General features: G+C 37.8%; 1 protein-coding gene across 7 annotated transcripts in view; it reads left to right on the forward strand.

Annotated features, from left to right (window-relative positions):
* The window catches only part of MLLT10 (MLLT10 histone lysine methyltransferase DOT1L cofactor), a 249207-nt gene that overhangs the window by 132677 nt on the left and 99981 nt on the right, over positions 1–16549 (forward strand). For all 7 annotated transcript variants that reach the window (XM_060161293.1, XM_060161275.1, XM_060161303.1 and 4 more), the window contains one exon: positions 6219–6314. In XM_060161293.1, the coding sequence (XP_060017276.1) occupies positions 6219–6314 (96 nt within the window). The remainder of the gene's footprint in view (positions 1–6218; positions 6315–16549) is intronic.

Genomic DNA, 16549 nt, shown 5'->3' on the forward strand with positions numbered 1-16549 from the left:
CCTGAAGCTTGCACTACTCTTTAGGCAGAGAACAAATTAAGTAGGCAGGAAAACAAAACGAAAAGATTGCTTCTCTGCAGAATGAGGGGTTTTTGTGATATTCTCAGAATTTTAACTAATTTTGGAAGCAGGATTATTAATAGCTGAATTCTATAGTTCAGTCCAGGGCATTTTCTCCTCTATTTCTGAAGTCTTCTATTTCACTGCTTGCTTGCCAGTTTTTGTTTAATGCATTATTATCTGCCTCTGCCAATCCCCCAGTTTTGGTTGCTGTTTGGTTTGTTGTTTTCACTGGTTTTTGTTTGTTAGATTTTGAATCGTTAACATTGGAAAAATTTGATGTGATTTCAGATCACCATTTTTTAAGCGTTAGGAGTTATTAAATCTAGACACACTCTCCTTACTAGAAATTTAATTTCTAATATTGGGCTTCCTGATGAACTCTTCTTTGCACTTAGTGATGATGAAATTCTTTCCTACATATGAGCAAATCTTTGTTGATAATTTAGAATTTTTCTGGGGAAGTAATAACCTCAAGCCAAATATTGCATTCCTTTTAGAATTCACTTTCTGATTTACCCCCAATATTTCTACCAGTTGTTCAGTGATTGCACGTGTACTTTTCAAACTCTGAGATATCTGATTTCTCTGTGTCTGAAGACATGAACTTATTTCAGGTGTTATCTCTACTGTATTGTACTTTAGTTTTCCTTTAACAGTTAATTTCTTTACCCATTCCAGTTTGAACACTGGAAACATTGGATGTCTCTTAGTTGTTTATCTTGCTCTAAACTTAGGTTAAAAACTCCTGTATCGTCCCTAACTTCTACATGGAAAGTAGTTCATTCTGGAGCTAAAGCTACTTTAAAATGGAAACATTTTCTCTCCCTTCTTTTGTATCTTTTCTTCTTTTCCCTACTCTTTCAAATTTCCTTTTTTTTTTGTTTTTTGGCTGTGTTGGGTCTTCGTTGCTGCACGTGGGCTTTCTCTAGTTGCGGTGAGCAGGGGCTACTCTTCGTTGTGGTGCATGGGCTTCTCATTGTGGTGGCTTCTCTTGTTGCGGAACACGGGCTCTAGGTGCGCGGGCTTCATTAGTTGTGGTGTGTGGGCTCAGTAGTTGTGGCACATGGGCTTAGTTGCTCCACAGCATGTGGGATCTTCCCAGACCAGGGATTGAACCCGTGTCCCCTGCGTTGGCAGGTGGATTCTTAACCACTGCGCCACCAGGGAAGTCCAAATTTCCATTTTATAATTCGTCATCATGGGTAACTTACCTATATTTTTATTTAAATTAAAAATATATATATATTTTTAAAGGTTTCAGTTAACTTTCTTGGGAGGTGTAGGTTAAAGTCTATTTTGTGCTTGTTTAAGCCATTCCTTTGTGATCTGTAAAAACAGATCCTTACAGGGCTGTTTTAAAGATTAAATGAGATAATATATATATTTGTAAATTACAAATTGCTACAATTCTGATTATTTTTATTGTTAATTATACACACTAATATATTTAGGAGTGACACTGGTTGTCCTTACCTATGGTTTTACATAAAAATATTCAGTATTTGTTTATTTCCTTCTGGTTGGTACTCTCTTTTAGCATAAAATTTTATTCACTTATTTATTAAATTTATTTTTTATGGAAATAATATAGTTGATGTAAAGTATATTAGTTTTAGGTGTACTGTGTAGTGACTTGATATTTACATACATTATGAAATGATCGCCATAATAAGTCTAGTAACTATCTGTCCCTGTACAAATTTCTTAACAATGTTATTGACCATATTCTTTATGGTGTGTATTATAGCCCCTTTGCTCACTTATTTTATAGCTGGAAGTTTTCTCCCCCACCCCGCTCAGTTTGTTCTCTGCATCTGAGTCTGTTTTTGTTCGGTTTGTTTGTTTTGTTTTTTAGATTCCACATAAAAGGAAGGTCATATGGTACTTGTCTTTCTTAGTCTGACTTATTTAACTTAGTGTAATACTGTCTAAATCCATTCATGTAAAATGGCAAAATTTTATTTTTTTAATGGCTGAGTAATATGACACGCACACTGTCTTCTTTATCCATTTATCTACTGATGGCCGCTTAGATTGCTTCCATATCTTGGCTGTTGCAAATAATGCTGCAATGGACATTGTGCATATGTCTTTTTGAATTAGTGTTTTTGTTTTCTTTGGGTAAATACCCAGAAATGAAATTGCTGGATCATATGGCAGTTCTATTTTTAATTTTTTGAGGAATCTTCACATTGTTTTCCATAGTGGCTGCACTAATTTCCAATACCACCGACAGTTCACAAGGGTTCTCTTTTCTCTGCATCCTTGCCAACACTTACAATTTGTTGTCTTTTTGATGATAGCCATTGTGACAGGTGTGACGTGGTATCTCATCGTGGTTCTGATTTACATTTCCCTGATGATTAGTGATATTGAGCATCTTCTCATGTGTCTGTTGGCCATCTGTATGTCTTTTTTGGAAAAATGTCTATTCAGGTCCTCTGCTTATTTATTTTGTTTTATTTTGCGGTACGCGGGCCTCTCACTGTTGTGGCCTCTCCCGTTGCGGAGCACAGGCTCCGGACGCGCAGGCTCAGCGGCCATGGCTCACGGGCCCAGCCGCTCCGCAGCATGTGGGATCTTCCCGGACCGGGGCACGAACCCGTGTTCCCTGCATCAGCAGGTGGACTCTCAACCACTGCACCACCAGGGGAGCCCCCTCTGCTTATTTTTTAATTGGGTTGTTGGTTTTTGGATGTTGATTTATATGAGTTCTTTGTGTATTTTGGATATTAATCTCTTATCAGATACGTTGTTTCCAAGTATCTTGTCCCATTCAGTAGGTGGCCTTTTCATTTTGTTGCTGGTTTCCTTCACTGTGCAAAAACTTTTCATTCTCAGTTTGATGTCCCTTTTGTTTATTTTTGCTTTTGCTTCCCTTGCCTCAGGAGACATATCTGGAAAGATTCTGCTAAGACCAGTTTCGAAAAGCATGCTGCCCATGTTTTCTTCTGGTTTTATGGTTTCAGGTCTTCTTTTTAAGTCATTTTGAGTTTATTTTTGTATATGGTGTAAGAAAGTAGTCTAGTTTGACTCTTTTGTATGTAGCTGTCCAGTTTTCACAACATCATTTATTGAAGAGGCTGTCTTTTCCTCATTGCATATTCTGGCCTCCTTTGTTACAGATTAACTGACCATGTAAGCATGGGTTTATTTCTGGACTCTCTGTTCTGTCCCGTTGATCTGTGTGTCTGTTTTTGTGCTAGTACCATAGTATTTTGATTACCATAGTTTTGCAGTATAGTTTGAAATCAGGGTCTGTGATACCTCCAGCTTTGTTCTTCTTTCTCAGATTTCTTTGGCTCCTTGCATAAAATTTTAAAGCAGAATTCATATCATATTAACCATTTCCCCAAATCTTTAAATATTCCTTTAGAACATGCTTTTTAAGTGGCCATTACATGGTTGTATAATAATTTTTCAACCACATCTGTGTCACTGGACATTCAGATTGTTTTCAGGTTTTTTATCATTGCAAATAGTAGCATAATAAACTGTATTTAATCCTTTGTTCACTTCCTAGAGGTGAAATTACTAGATCAGATAAAGTATTCATGGTTTCTAACTCTTACCTTTAAAATGGTCCTTTGCATTTTTACATTCTCTCAAGTAATGTATGCAGGTACTCATTTCACTGTAACTTGGGCAACATTGGGTCTTATTATAAACAAAAACCCAACAATTTTGATCACTAGGTAATAGAAAAATATTACCATTAAGTTCTCTAGTAGTTGGGTTGCACATTCTTTGTTATTGTTGTTTAGTGACTCAGTTTCTTTTATAAATTGCCCTTTGTACATTGTTTTATGGCATATATATTTTTTCTTACTGATTTATAAAAAATTTAAACAGCACTGAAATACGGAACATATTAACTCACTTCTCAGTTTGTTTTTAGCTTTTTAATGGTTTTTAAATTGATGTAGAAGTATTTTGAATTTGAATAGCTAAAACTGCCTTTTCCATTTCTGATTTTGTTTTTAATCTTATTGGAGTATAGTTGCTTTACAATGTTGTGTTAGTTTCTGCTGTACAACAAAGTGAATCAGCTGTATGTATGCATATATCCCCATATCCCCTCCCTCTTGAGCCTCCCTCCCACCCTCTGTATCCCACCCCTCTAGGTGGTCACAAAGCGCTGAGCTGATCTCCCTGTGCTATGCAGCAGCTTCCCACTAGCTAGCTGTTTTACATTTGGTAGTGTATATATGTCAACGCTACTCTCGCACTTCGCCAGCTTCCCCTTCCCCCGCTGCGTCCTCAAGTCTGTTCTCTATGTCTGTGTCTTTATTTCTGCTCCACCACTAGTTTCATCAGTACCATTTTTTTAGATTCCTTATATGTGAGTTAGCATACGGTATCCATTTCTGATTTTTTAGTGAGTTTTTTACTCTTAGAAAAAGTCTTTCTTTAAAGTTTTAAAAAATATTTTCTTAAACCTCTTAGATTATTTTAATTTTTATTTAACTATTTAAAGTAATCCATTTGGATTTTGTCTTACTTTGTATGATACTTTCCCCTAAATTATTAACCAGTTATTGTAGTACCATTACTAAATAATTTCAGTCTTTCCTTGCTGATTTGGAATCCCATCTTTGTCATATGCTAAATATTTATATTAATTGAATATTTTCCTGGAATTTCCTTTTGTTCTATTGTTCTATTAAAATCAGCCTATCTTTTTAGTGTGAAAGTCATTAGACTGTGTTGATTCATATCTTACCGGCCAATATTATGAATATAATCTATTGATAGCCTCTTCCACTGAGCATTTGAAATCCTCATCTCAGGATGTATTTCTTGGCGTATTACAAAGGACCAAAGTTCTGTGTTATTTCATGATGAGTTCCATACATTCACATTTTCATAGATTTACACATGCATACTTTACTTTTTACTCTCGTGTGCTTTCCAAGATTGTAGAGATTGTTTATCTTGTTCTTATTCAGACTCTTTACATGATGACTGGGATCTAAGGGGGCAAAGGTGAAAGACGTAGAAGACTTCTCAAGGCTCTTCTTGGCTCCAGAACTTGTACATGACATCCTATTACAAAGAATTGGAGGCATGAGTCCTTATGATCTGTCACAGTTAAAATATCTTCATAGTAAGAAAGTTTCCTAAAAAAATCTGAATAAAAACTATTATTGTGTTATTTTACATTTTCTTTTACTAAAGTATTAACATTGCAGTCAAGAGGTATCTAATGTACTTATTAAATCAGGAGTTAAAAGCAAAGAATGGCAGTACTCTTGGGTATTGCAGTAAAACATCTATCCTTAATTTTTATGCTTTTTGTTTTGCTGGTGTGTATTCTCTTTTAGGGCAGAGCCAGTGATATTACTCTTTCATGCCTTGAATAGATTAAGTTCTCTGAATGTTTAAATTTATGAACTATTGCAAATAAGTTGAATTAACTAAATAGTAGTAAACTTCACACCCAATACTGACTCTTACCTACTGATTCAAACATCTGAGAGTGATTTCGTTAAAAATTTTTGGTGTTAAATAAGGTTGGGCTCCTAATATGTAATTAATTTCTTATTAATTGAATTCCTTTGTTATATTTCAATTCATCAGTTTTAGCAGAGATAACTAATTCATCTATTTTTGGAGTAAACCTCAGAAAGAATTTTTTGCCTGAGTTTCTATGCTCTGTTTTGTAGTTTGTGGGCCATAGAATTTAATGCATGGTGTTGGAGAATCCGACATCATTATGATGTGATAGTGCATGTCAAAGTGCTATGTAAATTTTAAAGTGCTATTTATGAAATGTACGCAACAGTATTTGGTGTTTTTAACAGAAGAAAAAGTTTGTCAGATATAAAAGTAGCAAATAATTGTAGACTTTAGTTGTTTATATATTGTTCTACGTTGGTCAAGGATAAGGGAACTGAAGTCACCTTAAAATAAGTTATACTAGTATTACTATATATTTTAATATATAGTAATATATATAGTAATGCCATAAGTATATTACTAGTATTGTTTATATATAAAATAATATGATCATGGTTAGAAGTGATTGTTATTTTTGACAAATATTTGTTAACATTGTAAATTACTTAAACAATTATATAGAAATCTCATCTTTGTTATGTATATGTGAGTTATGATTTAAATTTAAATTGGATTTTACTTCTATTCACTTTTAGAAATATAAAGAAAAGGACAAACACAAACAAAAACACAAGAAGCAACCAGAACCATCACCTGCATTGGTTCCTTCCTTGACTGTTACTACAGAAAAAGTAAGTTTTAAGTGTCATATTTTGTTCTACATAATAACTAGTTATGTGCTGACTTTTACCATTTAACTAGTTATGTGCTGAAGTTTGAAAATACTTGAGGAAGTGTCCTGGTTCCTTCTAAGCATTTCCACCTCTCTAACCCTACATCAAGTGCTTTAGGTTTTCTATTCTTAGTCCTTTATTCTATCTTCTGTTTATTCTATGCTGATTTCTGAAGAATGTTAAGTGAGGATAACAAGTGGGGGGCATCATTGAGATGTAAACTTTGGGCTGTGCAGTGGGCTTTGTCCACCTGTGCTTTTGAATTTTGGCTTCATCACTTACAGACCAAGCTCTTAGGTTAATTAACCTCTTTGTAACTCAATTTCATCATTCGTTAAAGTGGGGGAGATAATTGTTGGAATTGAATGAGGTAATGCATATGAAGCAGTTAGAACAATGTCTAGTTCATAGTAAGTATTACTTAGTAAATGTTAAATATTATTAAGATTATAATCATGTGGGTAACAGGAAAACAAGTGGGGATGGTGCTGGGCAGTTGGGACAGAGTAAGAAAGGGAGGTGGGAGGGGTGCAGTAGAAGAGGCCAGGATGAGAGACCAATCACATAAGGCTGTATAAGCCAGTGGAAGGACGTAGTTTTTAGTCTGAGTGTAAAGATAGCCATTAGAGCAGCGGTCCCCAACCTTTTTGGCACCAGGGACTGTTTTTTTTTTTTTAATTAAGTTATTTATTTATATTTTAATTTTTGGCTGTGTAGGGTCTTCATTTCTGTGGGAGGGCTTTCTCTAGTTGCGGCAAGTGGGGGCCACTCTTCATCGTGGTGTGCGGGCCTCTCACTGTCGCGGCCTCTCTTGTTACGGAGCACAGGCTCCAGATGCGCAGGCTCAGTAGTTGTGGCTCACGGGCCTGGTTGCTCCGCGGCATGTGGGATCTTCCCAGACCAGGGCACAAACCCGTGTCCCCTGCATTGGCAGGCAGATTCTCAACCACTGCGCCACCAGGGAAGCCCCAGGGACTGGTCTTGTGGAAGATAATTTTTCCACAGATGGGGGGTGGTGGGGTGATGGTTTCAGCATGATTGAAGCGCATTAAGTTTATTGTGCACTTTATTACTGTTATTATTACATTGTAATATATAGTGAAGTAATTATACAACTCACCATAATGCAGAATCAGTGCGAGCCCTGAGCTAGTTTTCACTTGCCACTAACTGATAGGGTTTTGATAGGAGTCTGCAAGCGATTGATTTATTATGGTCTCTGCAGTCAAACCTCTCTGATAATGGTAATCTGTATTTGCAGCCCGCTCCCCAGTGCTAGCATCACCACCTCATCTCCCCCTCAGATCATCAGGCATTAGATTCTCATAAGGAGCACGCAAGCTAGATCCCTCGCGTGTGCAGTTCACCGTAGGGTTTGCGCTCCTATGAGAATCTAATGCCGCTGCTGATCACAGGAGGCGGAGCTCAGGCAGTAACGTGAGCAGTGGAGAGCGGCTGTAAATATAGATGAAGCATCGCTTGCTCGCCTGCCACTCACCTCCTGCTGTGCAGCCCGGTTCCTAACAGGCCACGGACTGGTACCAGCCCGGGGATTGGGGACCCCTCTGTTAAAGAGTTCTGATCTGAGATGTAACATGGTGTTACTTAAGTTTTGTAAGAACCTGTGGCTGCTTTGTTGTAAATGGACTATAGAGAGTCAAGAATGAAAGGAGGGAGGCCATTAGGAGGTTATTGCAATAATCCAGAAAGGGATGGTGGTGACACTGGGGGGTGGTGAAAGGTGATCAGGTTATGAATACATTCAAAAGTAGAACCCACGTAACTTTCTTATAGATAAAAAGTGTAAGAGAAAGAGGATCCAAAGATGATTCCAAAGATGTTAGCCCACATAACTAGAAGGAATGGAACTGCTGTTGACAAAGATGTGAAAGACTGTGGGTGTGGTAGGTTTAGGGGAAGAAGAGGAATTCAGTTTTGGGTATGGTATTTGTTCTTTTTAAAATTTTTTAAAATTGAAGTATAGTTGATTTACAGTGTTGTGTTAATTTTTTCTGTATAGCAGAGTGACACAGCCATACATATATACATTTTTTTTTCATATTCTTTTCCATTATGGCTTATCACAGGATACTGAATATAGTTCCTTGTGCTGTACAGTAGGACCTTGTTATTTATCCATCCTATATATAATGGGTTGTATCTACTAATCTCCAAACTTCCAATTCTTTCCTCTTCCACATCCCTGCCCCATGGCAACCACAAGTCTGTTCTCTATGTCTGTGAGTCTCTTTCTGTTTCATAGATATGTTCATTTGTGTCGTATTTTAGATTCCACATATAAGTGATATCATCTGATATTTGTCTTTCTCTTTCTGACTTTTTTCGCTTAGTATGATAATCTCTAGGTCCATCCATGCTGCTGCAAATGGCATTATTTCATTCTTTTTAATGGCTGGGCAATATTCCTGTGTGTGTGTGTGTGTGTGTGTGTGTGTGTGTGTGTGTTTGTGTTTAGGGTTGTCCAAAAAGTTCGTTGGGGTTTTCCTGTAAAATCTTACGGAAAAACCGGAACAAACTTTTTGGCCAACCCAGTATATACCACGTTTTTTAATCCATTTGTCTGTTGATGGACATTTAGGTTGCTTCCATGTCTTGGCTATTGTAAATAGTGCTGCTATAAACATAATGGTGCATGTAGCTTTTCGAATTATAGTTTTGTCTGGGTATATGCCCAGGAGTGGGATTGCTGGATCATATGGCAACTCTAGTTTTTGAGGAACCTCCATACTGTTTTCCATAGTGGCTGCACCAATTTACATTCCCACCAACAGTATAAGAGTGTCCCCTTTTCTCCACACCCTCTCCAGCATTTGTTGTTTGTAGACTTTTTAATGGTGGCCCCTCTGACTGGTGTGAAGTGGTACCTCATTGTAGTTTTGAGTTGCATTTCTCTAATAATTAGCGATGAGTATCTTGCAAAAGTGGTTCTAGAGGGAACATATCTTAACATAATAAAAGCTATTTACAACAGAGCCACAGCGAATGTAATACTCAGCGTTGAAAAGCTGAAAGCATTCCTGCCGAAAACAAGACAAGGATGCCCACTCTCACCACTTCTCTTCAGCATAATATTGGAAGTTTTAGCCACAACAATGAGACAAGAAAAAGAAATAAAGGTATTCAAACTGGTAGGGAAGAGGTAAAGTTGTCATATACACAAATGATATGATGCTATATGTAGAAAACCCTGAAGACTCCACACAAAAACTGATGAACGAATTTAGCAAGGTAACAGTATACAAGATTAACATACAGGAATCAGTTGCATTCCTTTACAGTAACAGTGAAATAACAGAACAGGAATGCAAGCAAACAATCCCTTTTAAAATTGCTTCCAAAAAAAAAAAGAAACTTAGGAGTGAACCTTACCAAGGAGGTAAAAGACTTATATGCTGAGAACTACAAAACCTTAATAAAGGAAACTGAAGATGATTCAAAGTAATGGAAAGATATCCCCTGCTCTTGGATTGGAAGAATTAATATTGTTAAAATGGCCGTACTACCCAAAGCTATCTATAGATTTAATGTGATCCCTATCAAATTACCCATGACATTTTTCACAGAAGTAGAACAAATAATCAGAAAATTTATATGGAAACTTTATAAAAGACCCAGAATTGCCAAAACAGTCCTGAGGAAAAAGGACAAGGCAGGAGTTATGACTCTCCCAGACTTCAGACAATACTACAAAGCTACAGTAATCAAAACAGTATGGTATTGATACAAAAACAGACAGGTCAGTGGAACAGAATAAAGAGCCCAGAAATAAACCCACACACCTATCTATGGGCAACCTTCGACAAAGGACGCAAGAATATACAATGGTAAAAGACAGTCCCTTCAGCAAGTGTGTTGGGAAAGTTGGACAGCTGTATGTCAGTCAGTGAAGTTAGAACACACCCTTACACCATACACAAAAGTAAACTCAAAATGCTTAAAGACTTAAATATAAGACAGGACACCATAAAACTCCTAGAAGAGGACACAGGCAAAACATTCTCTGAAATAAATCGTAGCAGTGTTTTTTTAGGTCAGTCTCCCCAGGCGATAAAAATAAAAGCAAAAATAAACAAATGGGACCTAAATAAACTTATAAGCTTTTGCACAGCAAAGGAGACCATAAACAAAAAGACAACCTACAGACTTCGAGAAGATATTTGCAAATGATGCGACCAACAAGGGCTTAATTTCCAAAATATACGAACAGCTCATACAATTCAACAGCAACAAAAAAAGCCTGGGATTTCCCTGTTGGTCCAGTGGTTAAGACTCCATGCTGCCAATGCAGGGGCCCTGGCTTTGATTCCTGGTCAGGGAACTGTATCCTGCATGCTGCAACTAAAGATCCCACACACTGCAATGAAGATCCGCACTCGGCAGCAAAGATCCTGTGTGCCTCAAATAAGACCCAAGATACAACTAAGCTTATACTTTTCCAAATTCTGCTCTAAGGGATTGATAATAACTGTAACAGTGAGACCTAGTGAGTGATAAGGTCTGATGTTTTGAGGTTTTATACCTGGAGGGCTTTAGAGAGAGAGAGGGGTTTAGAATCAGCATGGAAGAGCAAGAGAACCCAGCCCACCTGCATAGCCAGTGAAACCAGAGTAGAGTAGCTGGAGTAGAGTATCCATTACTTGAAGTAGCTGTGAGGTAAACAGGGTGTTCAGGGTGACCCCTGATTTTCTTAGAGCAAGAATCTGCAGGGAATATTCTGAGAAAAGGTTGAGCTTATTTATTTTTTAATATTTATTTATTTATTTGGCTGTGCCATGTCTTAGTTGTGGCATGTGGGAATCTAGTTCTCTGACCAGGGATCGAACCTGGGCCCCCAGCATTGGGAGTGTGGAGTCTTAACCACTGGACCACCATGGCAGTCCCAAGGTTGAGTTTAATATAGCAGCTTTTCTTGATCATTCTGAGTTCCAGAGAGAACAGTGGAAGGGTTTCAGCTGTTGAAGAGGGAGCAGCGGGGGTGTGTGGACAAAATGTTCATGGCTGAGTGGGAAAGACGGAGGAGAGGATTAAACTGGATTCTGGGCTTTCTGTTAGTGAGTGGCAAAGAGGCAGGTGAGGATTGACCTGGAGTCTGTCTTTTGGTAAAGTCGTAATCAGATTAACCCTTGGAGATTGAAGGAAAATAATCTGGTGAGGCCTTGAGTATGTATGTATGTATGTATGTATGTATGTATGTATGTATGTATGGCTGTGTTCAGTCTTCGTTGCAGTGTGCGGGCTTCTCATTTTGGTGGCTTCTCTTGTTGCGGGGCACGGGCTCTAGGCACATGGGCTTCAGTAGTTGCAGCCCATGGGCTCAGTAGTTGTGGCTCACGGGCTTAGTTGCTCCGCGGCATGTGGAATCTTCCCGGACCAGGGATCGAACCCGTGTCCCCTGCATTGGCAGGCGGATTCTTAACCACTGCGCCGCCAGGGAAGCCCAGGCCTTGAGTATTTGAAAGGGGCAGGTAGTGTGGGCTCCTTCTTGACCTGGTGGATGGATGGTAGAGGATTTGAGCCATAGATTCCTTTTAGGAGGAGAGTGTTCCTTTACTGTTGGTGCACCACACTTTTTATTACCTTCTATTGATGGAAACATAGGACTATATCAAGGAATGTAAGGCTGAGTTTTCTTTTGATCTTCAAGGCTCCTTTTAGATCCCATGGTTAAAATTTGTAGAGCACATTTGAGCTTCCCTGGTGGCACAGAGGTTGAGAGTCCGCCTGCCGATGCAGGGGACGCGGGTTCGTGCCCCGGTCCGGGAAGATCCCACATGCCGTGGAGCCACTGGGCCCGTGAGCCATGGCCGCTGAGCCTGTGCGTCCGGAGCCTGTGCTCCGCAACCGGGGAGGCCACAACAGTGAGAGGCCCGCGTACTGCAAAAAAAAAAAAAATAAAATTGTAGAGCATATTTAAATTGAGTCACTGGGAAGTTTAATTTACTATTGCAGTTTTTAAATACCTGTACTATATAGCCAGTTTTTTGTTTGTTTGTTTGTTTGTTTGTTTTTTGCGGTACGCGGGCCTCTCACTGTTGTGGCCTCTCCCGTTGCAGAGCACAGGCTCCGGATGCGCAGGTTCAGCGGCCATGGCTCACGGGCCCAGCTGCTCCGTGGCATGTGGGATCTTCCCAGACTGGGGCACGAACCCGCGTCCCCTGCATCGGCAGGAGGACTCTCAACCACTGCGCCACCAGGGAAGCCCTATAGCCAGTTTTGATTGTACATTTTTGAACCTTGCATTTGTCATTTCTTACACCTTAAGGCAAAATTCCATTTTGTTTATTTCTTTATTAACTTAGAATCGACTCTGCTGGTCTTAGAATTTTTAATTGTACTCTATGTATAATTTTTAACCCTTTTTTGACTCTAAACATTTTTCAGGCTAGGAATTAGCAGCAGGTAAATACCTCGATGTCATGTCAGTGTGATGTCACTGTAATCCTTTAAATACTGCAACGTTAATTTATCAATATAATATTTTCACATAAATCCTTGATAACCATGGTAGTGTACTACTGGTGATACATAGATATATAAAAGTCACTAGGAACAGAGTAGGATTTTCATATTAATCATTAAGATTGTATATATAAGTGTCCTTCCTGGAAAACATAGCTTGTTGTTTCTGTCATTGGGAGGTTTAGGTTTTTAGGTATAAGGGGATTAGATGGAACAGATGGGATTAGATTCTGCAGAGACTTGAATTAAGGGAATCCTTTAATATAATACATCAAGTTGAGAAAGCAGAAAAGGAGGCTCACCTTGTGTTTGTAGGACAGCATGGTCGCTTCCCCTGATTTCCTCAGTTTGGTCTTTCTGAGCACTTCAAATCTGTTTCCTTCTTTCCATAGTGTTAGTAGAAGGGTGTATTGTCAAGGAAGGATAAGAGAAGAAAGTCTTAGCTCTTTACCTTGTGCCGATTTGTTTGGTGTCCGTGTTATTTTTCTGAAAAAAATATTTGAATGAGGGAAAGCCATAGTTAAGTTCTGTTTTCTTGTATCTCTTGGCCTTTCAGTAAGTATAACTTTTAAATAAAACTGTTACAGTTTATACTGTTTTTCTAAGATTTTTTGATAGTAGAACAAACATTTTTCTGTAAAGTAGGTTAATTGATTTCTTAATGTTTAAAAACTTCTAATATGCTTCTTTAAAGATTAACTTTTAAAGAAATCTGTAGAAGTTTTAACTTACTAAGAAATCCAGGTGTAGATTTATCCACTATGTTTTTAGTATATGTCAATCTCTGTTCTTTTCTTGTGTTATTCAGCAACACAACACCCTTGAATGCTAATCATGCTTAAACAAATTTTTTTGGAGACTTAATTTTTAAGGAAATACACACACATACACAATAATCTTATGATAATAAAAGTATTCAAAATTTTATTGTATCAAATACATTGGACCTTCTGTTAGCTTTCTTGAGGTAAAATTGACATACAATAAATTGCACATATTTGAAGTGGAAAATTCCATAAATTTGTGAATTGATTTGCTAAATGATTAGCAAAAGTTTCCTTGTGATTTAGTGTAATGCCCTTCTTGCCTTCACACGACTACCCTTGCCCTGGCAACTATTGTGTTTTCTGTCACTGTAAATTAGTTTGAATTTTCTAGAATTTTAAAAATGGAAACATATAGTATGTACACTTCTTTATCTGACTTCTTTCACTCAGCATAATTATTTTGAGACTCATCCATATTGTGTGTATGAAGAGTTCATTCCCTTTTATTCCTGACTAGTATTCTGTTGTATGGGCTTACCATAATTTGTTAATCCATTTAACAATTGATGGACATTCAGGTTGTTTCCAGTTTTGGGCTATTAAAAATAAAGCTTCTAGGAACATTGTACAATATTTGTATGGGCATGCACTTTAATTTTTCTTGCATAAATACCAAGGAGCAGAATAGCTGGGTCACATGGTAGGTATGTCCTTAATTATTTAAGATAGTGTCAGACTATCTTCCAAAGTGGTTATACCATTTAACAATTCTACCATCAGTGTACGAGAGTTCTTGTTCCTCTATGTTCTCTGCAACACTTGGTATAATCAGTTGTTTTAATTTTAGCCATTCTAGTTAGGTACGTATCAGTTTCTCATTGTGGTTTTGATTTGCATTTCCTTAATGACCTAAATTATGTTAAACATCTTTTCATGTGAATAGTTGCCATTTATTTATTTTTTCCTTTTTATTGGTTTGTTTGTTTTCTTATTACTGAGTTTTGTGAGACATTATATGTTCCGATGCAAATCCTTTATCAGATATGTTATATGTTTTCTTTTAGAAGTTTTATATTTTTATGTTTTACATTTAGGTCGATGATCCTTTTTGAGTTAATTTTTGCATATGATGTGAGTTACACATCAAAATCCACTTATTTGAATACTGATATTCAGTTTTTCCTGAGCCATTTGTGGAACAGACTGCCCTTTCTCCACTGAATTACCTTTACTCCCATTTGTATAAAAACAGTTGACCATATATGTATTGGTCTATTTCTGGACTCTGTTCTGTTCCATACCACACAATCTTGATTACTGTGGCTTTATAATGACTCTTGAGGTCAGATAGGGTCCACTTCCAACTTTGTTCTCTTTCAGTTGTTTGATCTGTTCTAGGTTCTCTGCATTTTTATATGAATTTTAGAATTGTCAATTTATAGAAATAAAACTACTGGTATTTTGACTTGAACTGTAATGAATCTTCAAATTGTTTTGGGGGATAATTGATCCCTCAATAACATTGAGTCTTCTAACCTGTGAACACGTGTGTGTGTGTGTGTGTGTGTGTGTGTGTGTGTGTGTGTACCCAACATCTTCTTTATCCATTCATCTGCCAGTGCACATTTAGGTTGTTTCCGTGTCTTGGCTATTGTAAACAGTGCTGCAGTGAACATTGGCGTGCATGTATACTTTCGAACCAAGTTTTTCTCCAGATATATGCCCCGAAGTGGGATTGCTGGATCATATGGTAGCTCTATTTTTAGTTTTTTAAGGAATCTCCGTACTGTTTTCGGTAGTGGTTGCACCAAGTTACATTCCCACTGACAGTGTAGGAGGGTTCCCTTTTCTCCACGCCCTCTCCAGCATTTATTATTTGTAGACTCTTTGATAGCCATTCTGACTGGTGTGAGGTGATACTTTGTTGTGGTTTTGATTTGCATTTCTCTAATAATTAGCAGTGTTGAGCATCTTTTCATGTGCCTTTGGGCCGTCTGTATGTCTTCTTTGGAGAAATGTCTGTTTAGGTCTTCTGCCCATTTTTTGATTATGTTGTTGTTTTTCTGACATTGAGTTGTATGAACTGTTTGTATATTTTGGAAATTAAGCCCTTGTTGGTTGCATCATTTGCAAACATTTTCTCCCAGTCTGTAGGTTTTTTTTGGTTTTGTTGATGGTTTCCTTCACTGTGCAAAAGCTTTTAAGTTTGATTAGGCCCCATTGTTTATTTTTGCTTTTATTTCTTTTGCCTTGGGAGACTGATCTAAGAAAATATAGTTATGATTTATATCACAGAATGTTTTGCCTATGTTTTCTGGGAGTTTTATAGTGTTATGTCTTACATTTAGATCTTAAAGCCATTTTGAGTTTATTTTTGTATATGGTGTCAGAGTGTTCTGATTTCATTAATTGACATGAGGGTTTCCCAGCACCCCTTGCTGAAGAGACTGTTTATATATTTTTAATAGATATATTGATTGATTTTTTTTCCTTTTTAATCTGTTAATATGATGAAGTACGTTGATTTTCCGAGGGTTGATTTTCCAGTGTTGAAAAACCTTGCATTCCTGGGGAAATCCCACTTGGTCTTGATGTATTACCCTTTTTATATACTGTTTGATTCTACTTTTAGAAATTTTACAGGAATTTTTGCCTCTGTATTCATGAGGGATATATATATATATTTGTTTGTTTTTGTTTTTGTTTTGCGGTACGCGGGCCTCTCACTGTTGTGGCCTCTCCCGTTGCGGAGCACAGACTCCGGACGCGCAGGCTCAGCGGCCATGGCTCACGGGCCCAGCCGCTCCGTGGCATGTGGGATCTTCCCGGACCGGGGCACGAACCCACATCCCCTGCATTGGCATGCAGACTCTCAACCACTGCGCCACCAGGGAAGCCCCAATGTCTTTGGTTTTGGTGTTAAAAGGAATGCTGGCCTTATAGAAT

The sequence above is a fragment of the Lagenorhynchus albirostris genome, chromosome 1 (assembly GCF_949774975.1).
Source record: "Lagenorhynchus albirostris chromosome 1, mLagAlb1.1, whole genome shotgun sequence".
NCBI classification, from domain to species: Eukaryota; Metazoa; Chordata; class Mammalia; order Artiodactyla; family Delphinidae; genus Lagenorhynchus; species Lagenorhynchus albirostris.